At 35.6% G+C, this 17,677-nt stretch overlaps 1 protein-coding gene across 1 annotated transcript in view; it reads right to left on the bottom strand.

The window, feature by feature from the left end:
* LOC103256335 (rab3 GTPase-activating protein non-catalytic subunit-like) overlaps positions 1–16,966 on the bottom strand; it is a gene marked incomplete at its 3' end in the record, with an annotated part of 57,314 nt that extends 40,348 nt beyond the window's left edge. Inside the window, exon 1 of the mRNA XM_008054223.2 lies at positions 16,738–16,966. Coding sequence (XP_008052414.1) covers positions 16,738–16,852 — 115 coding nt within the window. The remainder of the gene's footprint in view (positions 1–16,737) is intronic.
* Positions 16,967–17,677: the final 711 nt, after the last annotated feature.

Here is a 17,677-nt window from a genome sequence, read left to right as displayed (position 1 = left end):
ACAAGTCAATTAGCAGTTTAACAAACACGCTATTAAATAACATGTGCCAAACCCTGTAGTAGATTAGAAAAATACAAACATACTCATTGCCCTTAAAATTCATGATATAGTATAGAAGATAGACAAACATGTAACTATAATACAAGGTGAGTGCTATAGTTGACTACCATGGGAACTTAGATAAGTGAGAAAGATAGAAAGAAAAAAAAAAAAAACCCAGTGAAGAGTCAGCCTAAACACAGACTTTAAAAAGTGGCTAGAAATTTTTCAAAATATGCTTGAAAAAAAGGTCAACATAAATGTGTGGAGGCAACAAGGCAGAAAGATGTCATGCCTATGAGGAGAACACCCCCAAATGGAATGTATTTATTAAAAACTGTGTATTTATTCTTACATGTTTAAACTTCAGTCACCTTCAAAGTACACTCTGAAGCAATACACCTATCAAGGCACTTTTTCCACTGCCCAAAAGTTTTTGAAATCATCAACTTTGGTGCCTTTCAGTGCTTCTGCAGTTTTGTTTTACCTCTTCCACACTGGCAAAGTCACTTGGGGTAAAATCAGGTGAATAGGGAGAGTAGGGCAAGGGGGTCATGACATTTTGGTCAAAAACTGCTGAACACTCAGCACAGTGTGGGCAGGTGCACTCGTAAATCACCCATCAAGAAATGGGCAAACACGATGAAAGAATCTCTTTTAAAAAATTCACTGAAGCCTAACACAGCCTCTCACAACGACAGTTGGTACACTGATGCCAATGGGTTCACAGAACACTCACCAAGTGGGGGAAGCCTGTATCACAAGGGGCCACTATTAAAAAAAAATTCCATTTTTTGGGTCCCCCCTCATATAACAACTAGCATGTATTGAACATTTCTATTTACCTAAATGCTTTATAGACATTATTAAATCACTTGAACATCATCACAAGGATCCTTTATCATCCACATTTCACAATAAGAAAAACACAGATTACTTGGGAGAGTTTAAGCAGCTCGACCAAGATCACACAGGAATAAGTGGTACTGTGGGGCATAAGGTTAGGTCTACCTACTTCCAAAGTTCATGCTCCCAAGAATTATGCTATACTTACTCCTGTTGTGCTTCATGAAGTAGGATAAGATTAGGGAACAGTGGGGTTTATAATTAAGGCCAAAAGTAAGAAAGTCCTTATTTTAAAATAGAAAAATTCTCTTGATATTGAGATTTAGAGATTTTTTTTTAACTTGGAAAATTACAGTTTGTTCTTTGGCAATTTAATTCAGTTGGGCAATCTCTTTATTTTGCTAACTTTTCCACTGCATCAAAAACAACTGTCCTATTATGGCTTGATGGCAGATAACTTGGTTGTCCCATTTACAGTTTCGGAATATGTATTGTCTCATACAGTAGAAAACAAAGTACCTGGAAGAGCTTACATGTACATTAAACTCTGCCGAATGCTGTACAAAACTATTTTTAGTAAGTGTTATTTCTCCTCCATATTGGTATTAAAGTACCTGACTCAATTCACAAATGACTCATACAATCAAACAAGACACCAATAATTTATATTCCCTCACCCTGCAGAGACCCACTATCTGTTTATGCTGCAATTTAAAACATCCAAGAAAAGAAAGGCCTTGAGAAATACTTTATACAAGACATCTGTATTCATGAGTTTACCTATTTCTCAATGTCCTAATGGAGAGCTTCTCTCAACAAGAAGGAAAGACAATTTAATCAGGCATCTTCCATTATCATAGGGATACATTTTCCCAAAGAAATCAGGATATAAACAGAGGCTAAAGGAAGGTGAAATACTACTATTATTCAGGTAAGTTAAAGATTTTTTTAAAGGTTGCTCTAGATTCCAAGTCTATCTATAATACTATGAGAAAACACATTACAAATTCTAGTCAACTTAAAATTGGGAAATATTTTGCCAATGAAGCATTATACCCTTGTGGCTATTTCTACTCAGTGTCAGTGATTTAATTTTTGAGGCCTCCTAAATTCTGTTGAAAATCACTTGATAACAGCTTTGCAAGCTGCTGACAGATATCGTCAGTTGTTAAAAAGTGTTCGAATCTCAGCACTCAACCAGAGTTACTTCTTATGCCCTCAAATTACAAGCAGAGCAAGCACATTCCTTAGAAAAAAAGATAGTTTATATTTAAAAAGTAGCTGACAAATGTCTAATAAAGTTGTTGTTCATGTAAAGAATTTTATTCAGGCACAGTATTTTTTTGGGGGGGGTCAGAGTCTCACTCTGTTGCTTAGGCTGGAGTTCAGTGGGTACATGACTCAAGTAGTCTCCTGGGCTGAAGCAGTCCTTCCTCCTCGGCCTACCAAGTAGATGGGACTATAGGAACGCACCACCATGCCAGTTAATTTTTTGATTTCTTTTTTTTGTGGAGACAAGAACTTGCTATGCTGTTCAGGTCAGTCCCAAACTCCTGGTATCAAGCAATCCTCCCACCTTGGCCTCCCAAAATATTGGGGTTATAGGTGTGAGCCACCACACTCAGCTACAGTACTTCCTTCTGATAATCTTTTTGAGAAGGATAGTATTCTTTAGTCAGTATCATTAGTAGTGTTTTTTAATTGATCACTGGTCAAGGATGTAGGTAACCAAATCAGTGTTTAACATACATTTGAGAAGTATACACTATTTTATGTTAATATGGAACATATTGAAGTCTATAAATTCTAAGTCATCATTAAGAAATAAGACTAATATGCTTAATTTACTATCAATAAAAACTAAAATGGTTCATCATATCCATTCATATTCTCTTAGGAGAATAAATAGGTCAATATATCTTGTAGGACAGGATAATCTGAAAGTCCTAAACCGTGGTATAACTTAGAAAGGTAAATCAGGTTAACAAAGTGTATCACAGAATTAAGAACACCAAGCCATCTTTAGGATGATCTAGGTGCAATATAAAGATTCCAAAAACTCCACCAACCACCAAATAACATATGCAGAGTCACGTGGTACTCATTTCGGACAAGGCCTAGACTACAAATCAGAGGGCAATTCAAACTGTGTTTTTCCTATCTATTAAGTAAGTAGCAACCGCTCTGCCTCCAAGAAGCAAGCATTAAATGACACTGTCATCAACTGCCTGAATCTTTCATTTTATTGAAGTCCAATCCAACAAAATTGGTCAGAAAATTAAGAAAAATGGCATCACATTCATTGCCTTTATAAAACCAGAGTTACAGGCTCTTCTGCAGATCCCCCTTGATAGGTAGGACTTAAAACCTTCACAAGGAAGAAACTAAAATAATGAAAGATGATTGATGTTGCAGTTGGCCCCACTCTCAGAGATTCTTTTTCAGAAGGTCTGCAATAGATCCAGGAATCTGAGTTTAACAACTTTCCCCATCCTGAAAATCTGAGGCAGATGGTACATGCATGAATCATGCTCTAAAGAACACTAACTTCAAGGATAACCTTGGGTGCTGGCCTGATTCAATCCCAGATATTTTTTTCCTTTGCTTGTCATTACGTTTACTTCTGCCCTTTCACTCCAGTTCCTGTTCATTCACTGGTAGACAGTCTTTAACAGCACTGTCTAATAGAAATATAATGTGAACTATCTATGTAAATTCAAATCAACTACTAGTAACCACATTGGAAAAGTAAAAGTAGGTAAGATTTAACCTTAATAAGGTATTTTACTTAACATAATATAGCTAGAATACTGTTTCAATATTTAATCAATGTAAAATTATTTATGAAATACTTTACATTTTTTTCATATTAAGTCTTCAAAACCCAAAGTGTGTTTTACATAGAGCATATCTCAATTTGTCCTAATCACATTCCAAGTGCTCAAAAGCACATGTGACCAGTGGCTACAATATAAAAACAGGCCTAAAACAATTAGATCTCTGGTGTCAGGTTGCCTCCATTGGATGCTCAGTTTTACCCCTAAAGTGTTATATGACCTTGGGCAATTTATTTAATCTCTTATACTTCAGCTTCCTCCTTAGCAAAATGGCATTAAAAACTGTATCTATCTCACAGAGTTGTTATAGTTGAAATACGCAAAGCACTTGGCACACAGATATCCTTAATAACTGTTACAGTATCAACATAATATAATAATAATATAATAGCTACTATAATCATCAATCTCCAAATACAACATTCTCATTCGTACTTTCTGCCTTTGCCTACCTGTCAACTAAATGCCTTCCCTATCTCTCCAAATCCAACTTTTCCTCCAGGACTAAGATTAATCCTTCATAAAGTTTTCTTGCATGTACCAATGATCCTTCCTTCTTGTAAAAATACAGCATTGATAATTTCTTATTCAGCACTTAATTATATTTGCTGCACTGTTAGTTAACTTGTAATTATCTGATTTAACATGAATGTACACCTTATCTACATGACTATTAACCTCTTGAAAGGGAGAGAACGTGTACCCTGTATGTGTGCACACACTTACACATACAAATATATAAAAATATTTTAAGAGCATCATAAGTACTTAATAAATATTTGCTAAATGAATAGTCTTTGAAAATAGGTATTCTTATCCAAACGTTTCCAATATGCCCCCATAAAATCTGCTGAATTTAAATTAATATTTTTAAGTATAATGAGCAAAGAAGCTGTTCCTAAATCTTTTGCATTTGAACACAAATATAAATACAAAACAAGTTGATTTTTAATAAACTTTATATATATATATATATATATATTTTTTTTTTTTTTTTTTTTTTTTTTAGTTGGAGTCTCACTCTGTCGCCCAGATTGGAGTACAGTGGCTGCACCCGCGCACCGCAGCCTCGACCTGCTGGGCTCCAGCGATCCTTCCACTTCAGCCTTCCAAGTAGCTGGAATTACAGGCATGCGCTACCACGCCCGGCTGATTTTTTGATTTATGGTAGAGATGAGGTCTCGAACTCGCGGGCTCAGGCAATCCACTCACCTCAACCTCCCAAAGGCGTGGGATTACAGGCTGAGCCACCGAGCCCGGCTTATATATAAATTTTATATACAGAATCCAAACCATCTTTTTCAAATAATGTCTATATGTAACATTATAATGCTAATTCTTTAAGTTCATTCTATTTTAATTAATGAGACAAAATAATTAAAAAGTACCAATTCCTAGCTTTAGTTTTGATTAAGAAATAATAAGAAAAACACAGTATTTTGTTCTAATTCAAGTCTAACTGGCGTAATTTGATTAAGTAAAAAAAGACCCTTTAGAACTCTAGCTCAGAATAGAGGGCTTGGTATGCATTAAATAATTTTTATATTTCATACACATGTGCATGCACACAAACATATAATGTATATTTCAACATTTCAAGACAAAACCTGTATCCATAATGTAAAACCAATGTGCTCATTCAATTACATGTGACTTTCAAAACCTAATTTCTTGGCAGGGCTAGAAAAAATAACTACAAAGGCCACGAAGTTTCCAAATAAACACCATTCCATTTTGAAGGGGGGGGGAAAGAATATCACATTATTCTTAAGTTGTGTCTATACTCTATTATGTAAATATTCTTTTTGTCAACAGTGAATAAAACAGGTTACACTATAAACAGCTCAAAAATAGCAAATATCGCTTACTGGAGAAATCTAAAAATAGATGAGAATGCTTCTCAGGTCTTGTTACTTTCATGCTATAATTCACATCCATATGTTGCTCCTAAAGCAGTCATTTCACAACGGTATTACATAAGGACAGAATACCAGACATAAAGAAAAATATTTCAAATTCATGTTTTAACTGAGATTGCTCAGCTCATGTTCTGTACAACCTACTGATAAAATGGCAGCTTTAGTATATAAAGCATTTCTACTTAGTTTTAAACCTTTAATCTTTTTTCCCAAGACTTTCTTAAGGTGCGAACTTTCTTTAAAATTTCTTCTTTTCACATTCTTAGCCATTTTTTCATTGAAATTCACAGAAAATCAAGGATTACATTGAGGATTCAACTTGATTCTTTTGAGAAGTTTGCCAGCTTAAAATATTGTTTATTTATCTCAGTTGCTTAAATTATCCTTCACTCTTGTTCAATGTATCTTGAATCATATCTTCTTTCTAAATTAGTCTCCAACCCACTTATATAATATGGAGAGAAATAAAGAAATGAAGTTATAAATAAAAGTTACAAAATACAACTACCTCTTCATTGATTAGTAACCTGACTTACCTTTCTTTTATACCCATAACTGTACAGGACTATTTGGACTATCTTGAATAATTGGTAACAACTATAAATCTTTGTTCTTACCCTTATCAAGTTAGATGTTTGCTTGAATGAATAAAGTCAATGACTTCAAAATTTAAAATATAACCACAATTCCCCTTTGGAGAGAATTTTTTTCTCTGAAGAGATTAGATTATATTAATGTAAAAAAACTGTCTTTCACTTGATAAATGAAACCTTCAAATCATAGAAAAAATATATTTTATTCAATCAACAACAAAAAAATTTACAGATGTCTTGTTTAAAGGTATTTCCAATGAATGAATTATCCTACCAACAAAAGCTCTAATAAGAAATTCAACTTCTGCTTTCCATAGCTCAATTTAATTTCCAAAATACATTATTCTAATTTTCTTTTGAACAGTCTGTCCTCATGAACTGAGTGTATGTTTTTAATTTAACAAGAACCTGGAGCCAGAAAGGAAATTGAACTCTAGAAGTGGACAATTAATTTGACAGTATTTGCTTTTTCCAATATGAGTATGTCAAAATAAAAAAACTAAATGAGAAACTAAAACCATTAATGTTAGGAAAAGGAAAACTTAATTTCTATGGTTTAACAAAAGATCTTCTTAGCACAGAAGCAAATTCATTTCCATTCTTTCAAGATAAGAAAAAAGAGTTAATGTACTTTTTTCTATAAAAAGCAAGAAGCTCTAGAACCTATGACTTGTAAATAATTCAGGGGTTCAACAAATATTACTTGGCTCTTCTTGGCCAAGGCAAGAAAAGATTCATACAGCAGTACAAAGTATTAAAAAAAAGAAAGAAAGTCTAAAGAATAGAGAAGCTGCTTCTTAATTTTCTAAGTCTTTCTAAATTTCTAAGAATTAACTTTCTTCCTTATTTCTAAAAAATAAATTTCATACTAGCATACTCCTTTCAGCACATAAAAATATGCAGAACTCTAAAACATCCTGTTTTCAACGAGAGGGTTCATTTCTTTCAAACCACTGTGATTAAATCAGACTAGATCTGTAAGTTCTTTTTCCGTTCTAGAATTCTAGACTCCTGCTCTCAAATAAGTGGCCCTTTCACATCATATAAGAACATATATTGATATTAAGTCACAAAATGGCATAATTGAAAATCTCTGAAAGAACTATAGTGCATCCTCCTGCCCTCAAGACTGCTCTTAAAAAGTTTATAAAAATAAACAATCCCTTTGCCTGAAACCCTATTAAATCTTTAGTTCCACTTTTACAAAAAAAAAAAAAAAAAACTATAGACCTCAAGAAATTTTATGTCCTATTCTCCTTTCTATACTTTGATTTTCAAATGAAGTCACTGACTAAAGGGCAAAAATATGTATATTAAAAAGAACTTAAACATCTTTTGTTTTTGCTTTGTAGAGATGGGATCTTGCTTTATTGCCTAGGTTGGTCTCAAACTGCAGGCCTCAAGTGATCCTCCCCTCTGACTCCCAAAATGCTGGGATTGCAGACATGAGCCACCACAACCAAGCCTAAACATCTTTTATAATTTTGTTTCTTAGAACCTCATATTTATATAACATAGTATATTTTATATTATTGATATTTTATGTTCAAAGCAACAAAAAAGATAAGTATGTCTAAATAGATGAAGGTAGGTGTGTTATTATAAAATGTGGGTAGAGGTATGTAAAAATTGCTAAGTAAAGCTAGTTTCTGCATACGCTAGAGAAGTCAATTCTACATCTTTCTTTCTTAACTTATTCTAATATTCAACTACTGTTCCTGTGAGAAAACTCTCCTCATATTTAAATTAAATCCTTCCTAAATTAGTCTAATCTTGCTATTACTATTTTTTAAGTACACATTAGAGAAAGTCTGATAATTTTAACAATATAACACGAGAACCTGGAATATTCTGCTACCATAGTAAAAAAAAAAATAGATGACACATTTATCATTGTTTTATCTTATAGTCAGCATTTCTAAAGCAAAAACAAAAATCCAATTCAGATATAATCCAACACACATGTTCATTCGTAATATATTAAGTTCCTACTACATTATCAGTTGTGTACCAATGCTGGGAATATAAAAAAACTTATTAATTATTCCCTGGCCTAGAGTGGTTTACAATTTAGTATAGAATATAGAGACATCAATAGGCAAATGCAGATATTACCAAAAAGTTGGAAACTAGAGGTAAAAGTTAGTTACATACTCTAGAATGAAGGTATTCCATACAATTAAAATAGCTGTAGGGCCAGGCACTATAATCCCACACTTTGGAAGGCAGAGGTGAGAGGATTGCCTGAGCCCAGGGGTTAGAGACCAGCATGAACAACTTGGCAAGACCTCGTCTGCATAGTAAATTAAAAAATTAGCCAGGTGTGGTGGTACAGAAGGATCACCTGAGCCTAGCAGGTTGAGGCTGCAGTAGCCGTGAGTGTGCCACTGCACGACAGAGTGAGACTCTAGCTCTAAATAAATAAAGTGCTATATAGGTCATTATTAGTAATGATAGAAGAATTCTATAGTTATGCTTCCCAATATGGTAGCCACTAGCCACACGTGGCTAATATGCCCTTGAAATACAGCCAGTATGACTAAAGAACTGAATTTTTTTCTATTTAATTTCTATTAATTTATACTTAAATTGAAATGGCCTTATGTGGCTAGTGGCTACCACGTAGGACAACATAGCACTGAAGTTTTAACATCTGGAAGATGGGATATGAGTAGCCAGGTGGTGGCTGTTGTGACTAATTAAAAAGCAAAAAAGGTTAAGTACCTACCAGAGTAATGAAAAAAAAAAAAAAAGGCATTACGCATTATGTAATAATAGGTTATGTCTACTCTCTTGACTTTATGAGATTCTCCAGGGAATTTATATGTGAGAACTAGACTCACATCGTACAAAGAAAAGTGATCTATGTTCAAGGGACTGTTTCTGGTCTCCTTTTTGAAAGCTAAATATGGGTACTGCAGACACCTAGGAGTTCTAGGAATCCCTACTGGGAGGAAAGTGCAATGACTTATTCTTCTTCATTTAATGTCTCTGTAGTCTCAAATGGTATTAAGCACAGAAGTCACTCAAAGTCTTTCATAGTAATCATACTCATCTTATAATCCCAGGATTGCCACTGTTTAGACCACTATATAACATCTGAGGGAAACCAATCTAAGGAAAATATAATCTAATATGTGGCTTTCCATCATAGGCAGTTTAGTCTCATTTTTATTGATATTTTTATTGTGATAAAAACATATAACATAAAATTTACCACCTTAACCATTTTTAAGCGTACACTTCAGTAGTAAGTGTATTCACATTGTTGTAAAACTGAGCTCCAGAACTTCTTCATCTTGCAAATCTATAACTCTATACACAATAAACAACTCCCCTTTTCTCCTTTCCCCAGTCTCTGGTAACCTTCATTCTACTTTTTGTTTCTATGACTACATTAGATACCTCATGAAAGTGGAATCATATAGTATTCGTTTTTTTCTTTGACTGGATTATCTCACTTAGCATAATGTCCTCAAGCTTTCTTCACATTATAGCATGTGACATTTCCTTCATTTGAATGACTATTTGAATGACTTCATTTGAATGACTATTCAGTATTCCATTGTATATATATACCACATTTTGCTTATGCATTCATCCACCAATGGACATCTGGGTTGCTTCCACCTCTCAACTACTATGAATTATCTAAGAACATGGATGTACAATATCTCTTTGAGACCCTACTTTCAATTATTTTGTATATATACGCTGAAGTAGAACTACTGCATCATATGATAATTCTTTTCAATTTTTTTGAGGAACTCTACGTTGTTTTCATAGTGGTTGTAACACATTATCATCTCACCAAATTGCACAAGTGTTCCAATTTATCTATATCTTCACCAACTTGTTATTTTCTGGATTTTTTTTTTTTATAGTAACCATTCTTATGGAAGTGAGATAGCATTTAATTACATTTTGGTTTGCATGTCTCTGATGATGAGTGGTGCTGAGCATCTTTTCATGTGCTTGTTGGTCATTTGTATATAATCTTTGAAGAAAATATCTACCTAAGTCTTTTGTTCATTTTAAAATATTTGATTTTTTTTGGCTAAGTTATAGGAATTCTTCATCGATTGTAGATATTAATCCATTATCAGGTATATGACTTGCAAGTATTTTCTCCCACTCTGTAGGCTGACCTTCCACTCTGTTGATTGTGTCCTTTGATGCACAAACATTTTTAAGTTTAGTATAGCCACATTTGTCCATTTTTATTTCTGTTGCCTGTGCTTTTGGTGTCATATCTAAAAAATCATTGCCAAGTTCAATGTCATGAAGTTTTTCTCTATGTTTTCTTCTAGGAGTTTTATAGGGTTAGGTCTTACATTTAGATCTTTAATCCATTTTGATTTAATTTTTGTGTGTGATGTAAGATAAGGGTCCAACTTCATTCTTTTGTATAGAGATATCCAGTTTCCCCCAACACCGTGTGTTGAAGAAGTTGTCTTTTCCCTATAAGATGCTATTGGCACACTTGTTGAAGATCATTTGACCAAAACCCTGAGGGTTTATTTACTGACTCTCTATTCAATTCTATTGGTTTGTCTATCTTTACGCTAGTATCACAGTTTTGGTTATTGTAGTTTTGCAATATGTTGTGAATCAGGCAGTGTTAGTCTTCTAATTTTTTTCTTCTTTTTCAAAATGGTTTCAGCTATTCAGGATCTATGTCTCATTATTTAATGTACTTTACAATTCTTAAAAAAAAAAGATTGGGGAATCACTGAGTCCCACAGGAGAATGGTCTTCAAACATTTTGCTCATAATTTCCAAAAGGGTTTTTAAGTAACAAGCTTGAACAAAAGATATAATTTCTGATATATTATAAATATGGACATTTAAAAATGAAACTATTATTGCTTTTCAAAATTTATTCTGTGGATTATAAATATTATAGGGAAACGATATCCACCAACATCCATTTTAAAAAAATGCTGATCTTCTCAACAGTTCTTTGTAAGTTCTTTTTTCTTCTTGAATTCTTATTTCCATTCCACTTCCTCCACAGAATGCTATTCTAAAGTAACACATGTTTTTATTATCAGTCCAAAAATTTCTCTGCAAAAAATGATATGAATGGAGAAAAAAATTTTCCTGTGATCACAAGACTATAAGTATTAAAACTTTTCTTCTTATTGTAATTATTAGAAGCAGATAACTGAGGAAAACAACATAAAAATTTTTGATAATTATTGAACACAAAAGAAAAAATATTTGGAAAATTCTTAATGAGATGAATGGAGGAATTTACAGTTTAATTAAAGGGGAGTTTTTTAAAAATATCTTGGAGCAACTTACTATAATGAGATTAGAAACATGAGAGATGAACCTTTCTTTGTAAAGTGAGACAAGGCAGAGTGAGAAAGTAGGCACTTTTGCAGGTATATGTGAAAAATGATTCACTTAAAACTATTCTCAAGTAATCCTTGGTAAATTTTCTTTACTTCAATCTGAAGACCCTGCTACTAAATAAAATACAAACTCCTCCACCAATCTCCTCAGCTTTAATGCTTATCATACCCACCCTCTCACCACAATTTACTGTTTCAACTGTCTGCATCCAATACTGTTTCACATGCCTTGTCTATTTTTTCTCCACCTGATGGACATTAAACTATTAATGTGAAAAGGTTACCTCCTATATGGAGACTTTCCTGGATTTCCTATATAGAATAGACAACATTCTTTGATTCTCCTCCTATCATGTGCCAAATCGAATAACATCTGCAACAATCTTTTTATATACTTATTTAGCCAAAAACTCCTTGAGAAGGACTTGTTTTATTTACTTCTAAGCTCATTCTGTGCTTAGAACATGGTAGATAATCAATAAATATTAGCTGAATGAAAGTACACTCAAGTCTCAATTTCTTCACTGATAACACTTCATCTGTAAGATCTTCAAATCTTAAAGAAATTCAATAAAAATATACATTTTCTGAAATTCCTATAAATGTTCTATTTTCAGATTACTTCTCTGAGTATGATCTCAAAGCAGATAAAGCATTTTCATTATGTATAAAAATTGGGTATATTATACCCTTTTGATATCCCATCATGAAAAGTAATTCCATGATTTCAGGCTATCCTTAAAAAAAAAAAAAAAAAAGCACATTTCTCTCAGTGATTAACGACTGCATAAAAACATGACTTTACTTGATGACTCCAACATAATTTTCTGCATGCTTTGTCTTCTTTTTGTTAAAAGGAGCAAGAAGAAAAGCTGCTTTACATTTTTAGAATGTCAACAAGAAATTATTTTACAATTAGATAAATTAAGAGATCCACAATATTATAACACCCAAATTATCTCCAAATATTCTGACTCTACCTCTGTACATGTATTTATTTATTTATTTATTTATTTTGCCTAACTTGACTGCAAATTTCAAAAAGCTCTGGTCTAGAAATCCAATCTCACTGGAAAGCATGTAGGTTAAGTGGGGACCCAAACCCACAGTGACATAAAAAATATGTCCAGGGATACAGAAATCCATAGCACTAGTCATTCTAAAAATTTCAAGTAAATTACCTATAGCAGGACAAACTATTTTTCTAATTTTTATTTGTAAATTAAATCACCATTGCAACATAGGAGATGTCCTTTGACTTATGTCCTGATAAACCACCGTAAGTTGAAAATATCAGTACGTCGAAAATAAATTTAACAAACCTCACCTATCAAACATCATAGCTTAGCCTAGCCTTCCTTTAATGTGCTCAGAACACTTACATTAGCCTACAATTGGGCAAAATCATCTAACAGAAAGCCTATGTTATAATAAAGTGTTGAATATCTCAAGTAATTTACTGACACAGTACACTGCAGGGTAGAGTCCCTTGTGATCATGTGGCTGACTAGGAGTGGCTTGCTGCCACTACCCAGCATCAAGAGAGAGTATTGCACCACATGTTGCTTGCCCTGGAAAAGATCAACATTCAAAGCATGGTTTCTACGGAATACATATCACTTTCACACCACCATAAAGTAAAAAATATTGTAAGCCATGGCATCATAAGTTGGGAACATCTGTACAAGTTTTGCAAAGAAGCTCACTAGTTAAGAGATCCTTTCTGTTTATAGTCTATGAATTGATGGCAGCCGCAATAATAACAAACATACATAAACTTAAGAATTTGATTTAAAAGAGTAATAAATTAAACCACATTTGCAAACTCATAGGCAGAGTGCAAATTTACCTAGATGTTTAGGGTGTGATTTTATCCCCACTGCCTGGATTGAGTTCACATACTAGATCTAAACTTTACTGTGTGACGTTGGGCAAGTATTAAATCTGCAAGTACCTGAGTTTTAGTACCTAGTACAATATTATACCCACATTTGGCTATTTAATTAAAATCAAGTAAAATTTTAAAAATGTAATCCCTCAGTTGCACTGGTCACATTTCAAAGGCTTAAGAGCCTTATGTGGCTAGAGGCTACCACCACACTGGACAGTATAGACATAGTGATGAAAACAGGATATGATTAAGAATAACAAGTGGGAGCATGGGAGTCATATAGACCACTTTAGATTAAGTGGTTAGAAAAGGCTGCCCTGAGGAGCTGATGATTGGTCTAAGGTTTGTATGACAAGATGCAGTTAGCATGTAAAAATCTGCAAAGAGCATCCAAGGCACAGACAACAACAAGAGCAAAGGCCTCAGCCACAAGGTGCTTGGTTGGTTTAACAACATAAGAGTGTCTAAAGCATAACAAATAAGGGGAGAGAAGTTGGAGGTTCAAGAACTGGCAGGAGGCAGAGCCTCAAGGTTATCAGGAGCCATGTAAGAACTTTAGATTTTATGTTAAGTGCAATAGAAAACCATAGGGGATTACAAACAAGGGAATGTTGTAATCTAAATTATGCCTTAAAAGCTCATTCTGCTGTTGAAAACTAATTACTACAAGAAATCAAGAAAGGAAGCAAGAAGATGCATTAGAAGAAGACAGATGTTATGGCCCAGGTTGTGAGGTGAGAGCCTGGACCAGGGGAGTGGCAGAGGGATAGAGAAGATGTGTTTCTTTTCTTACATCCCCTGTCTACAATACTCTATCTACTATCCTTCACAACCAGGCTCCTTGAAATAATATATTTCATTTTTTGACCATTCAACATTATGTAAATATGTTTCTGTCTCCATCATTCACTGAAACTGTCCTAAGGTCCCAGTCACCTATACCTTCCCAAACACTTTTCTGTCCTCATCTTACCTGACTGCTGCAGCATTTGCAAAACTGGTGACCATTACTCACTTTCATCATATTTTCTTCTTCCTCAATTTCTGGGGCATTACTCTCAACTGATTTTCCTGTTACTCCTTCTCAGTTTTCTTCCCAGTAACTTCTACTTGATTCTCAAACTTCAGTGCTCTTTGAAGATTATATCTTCAGTACTCAGTGTATTTCATAATGTACATAATTCTTAAGACTGAACTGACACTTTTTGCTGGTAATTCTCAAATTAACATCTCTGGCCCAGGACTCCCTACTGTTTTAGACATCTATATCTAGTGTTAAATTGCACCTCCTCACTTGGACATACCACAAACATTTAAATGCAAAAGGTTCAAATCTGGATTCTTCATTCTGTTATATTCCCTTGCCCAAGACAAAAGCCAAAGGCTTCCTAAATTCGCGCTCACTCACCAGCTACAACCCCCATCACCAGAACTTTACAAGGTACTGCAGATTCTACCTCCTTAATATGTTTCTAATCTAGTTCTTCCTCTCAAATCCTGCTAAGTCTATCTTAGTTCAAGCTCACATCAATTCTTGCTTGGATTACTGGAACAGCCTCCCAACCAATTTCTCTGCTTCCAATCTCTTCTCCACACCGCTGCCAGAGCACATTACAGGCATTCAACAAATTGTGATTGCAGTAAATACTAATCTGACCATGTCATTTCTTTCAGAGGAAATTGACAACTTTCACAAGGCTTTCTATAATCTAGCTCTGTATTACTATTACAGTTTCCTCCACTCTTCCCCTCACATCTTCCTCTTCAGTCATTAAGCTTTTCTTAGTTCTCTAAATACCATGCCATTAAGGTCTCCCTTTCTCTGAAGTGCCTCATATACAAAGGGGGCCCAAAAAAAGTATACACATTTTAAGAAAGGAGAAACTGTATTAAAATTGTAATACTCAATATGTACCAATAACAAAGGATGAATACAAGTCACATTTGACTTCTGCAATTACAAAAGGTGCTCAAAGTGGTTACTATCAGTGTCCAGACACTTCTGATTATAGTGAACTAAAAGTAATATATAGACAACATCTCTTAAAATGTGTATACATTTTTTTTTTGGCACTCCAGGTATATCTCAATCACACTGAATGGTAGGTACTGATTTAGTTGTCAGCCTCTCCCAGTAAACTACAAGCTCCTAGAGGCAGGTACCACAACCTTATGAATATTTACCCTGTGCCAACTGATTGGTACAGAGTATTTATAAATGGTTTTGATTTTAAATCTTCTAAATTTTAAAAAAGGAGAGAAGCTTATTTACTGGGCTATATATCACCATTCCAGTATAGCAAAGTGATAGTACTATACTTCAAAGACAAATATACTTCATATTGGAAATGCAAAAAAAAAAAAACACACACACACAAACAAAAAACCAATACACACCAAACACACTCTCTGAAAAAGGAGATTCAGAGAAACCAGGCAGTATTTAATAAATCAGTCTTAGGATTTTATATTACTTGGGGAAGGGTTTATTTAACACTTTTGAAATAATAATGGGTGGAAGGGTTCTCATTTCAATAAAGCCAAACAACTTTTCTAAGTTATGTCACTGTAATTTTAATTCCAAAAGTAAATTCTCGCTCACTTCCTGACAGGTTAATGTTCTTCTTTGAGAGTCTATTACTCACCACCTTAAGAGTCACTCTCTTGTCAATCAGCCAGTTGTTCTCTAAATCTGAATGAGGGAGAGGGGGTGGAAGAAGGGAGAGTGGGGGATAATCAACACTTTCGGAAGGGGAGGTGGCAGAACCCTACAGTCCCAGGGATGAAAGAGAGTGGGCGCTGGGGCAACACCAGGGTGGAACGCTGACATACGGCAAGAAATGGGGAGGATGCCATCACGGAGCAGGCACTATGAAACAGGAGACCCTGGCTGAAGCGAGGTAGGAGGGACATGGAGAAGACACTCAGAGAGAAAGCTGGGAATGGGGGAGAGGAGGAGTAAGGGGTGACAGGAGGAAGAGGTGATAGGCAGAGGAGAGAGGAAGCAAAACGCAGTTTTTGGCCAGGAAGCCGAGGGGCTGAGGAGAAAACTAGATCGAGAGGTGACACCACCAAGAGGGCTTTAGGACGAGGAGACCAGGGGGTCGTCCCAGTGCGAAGGGGGTAGGCGCAAGTAGAACTAGGGGTCCAGAGGGCAGAGGCAGAAGGAGTGGAGCGAGTAAGAGACCCGAACCCGCCAAGCGAGGACCGCCGGCGGCCGGGAAAAGGAGCTGCGAGACGAGGGGCACTTACTGGGGTCCCTCCGCACGGCGCCGCTGGGGATCTCCTCCCGCAGGTGAGGGAAGAGGAAGTCCCGGGCGACCTGGAGGTCCTGGAAGTAGCAGAACTGGACAATGGAGCAGGCCATGGCTCCGGGGAACCCCACTCCGGCACCCACCTACCTCACCACGCCCTGCCCCCTCTACCCCACCGGCCACTGCCGAGCCCCAGACCGCCTCAGCCAAGCAGGAGGCGGGGAAACTAAGCCGGAAGCTGTCACGCACACAGGCCCGCCGTCTCTGAGCATTGCGCAGGCGCAGGCCGGCTCTGGCGCCCCAGAGGGCGAGGCCGGAATCACGTGACCAGTGGGACTGCGGCCGGAGTATCCAACGCCGACGTGGAAGCTCGGAGGAGAGTTTCCCGCTTCTGCATCTACGCGGAGAAGTGAACCCTTTCATTCATTCTGGCTTTTCGCCAGAGGTGTTCTAATTGGATTTTGTCCGCGGGGTTCTTTGAGTCACTTAACCAATCTTTTTGATGTCCTACTATTGGCATGATCCTGATATTTCACAGAGAATAATTCGACTTAAACTAGTGACAGGTCAGTGGAGGACGGTATCATGGAAGTATATGATTTTGAAAAGATGAATTACTCTTCCAGAAATCATCTCCACCAAGGCTGGCTTTAAGTGCTCCTCCTATAAATTCCCATAGTACTATTCAAGTCCAGTATAGTACGCATTGTACTGTATTATACTCATATTTCATCATTTAGTTTTTCATTCATTTGTTCATCCTTCAACAAATATCTGTTAGGCTTTTCTATGGCAGCCACGCAGGGTGCTGAGTATCAGAGAACAAAAGAGAAGCAATATCTTTTCCCATAAAGCTAAAATTCTAGTGTGTGACACGGGCAGTAAGCAATTAATTACAATAGTCCCTTTTGATCTAAGGAGATACATTCCAAGACCCC

This window comes from Carlito syrichta, unplaced genomic scaffold (genome assembly GCF_000164805.1).
Source record: "Carlito syrichta isolate Samal-C Ts95f unplaced genomic scaffold, Tarsius_syrichta-2.0.1 Scaffold289258, whole genome shotgun sequence".
Lineage (NCBI taxonomy): Eukaryota > Metazoa > Chordata > Mammalia > Primates > Tarsiidae > Carlito > Carlito syrichta.
The sequence above is the reverse complement of the archived record's forward strand: the minus strand, read 5'-3'. Positions and strand labels throughout refer to the sequence as shown.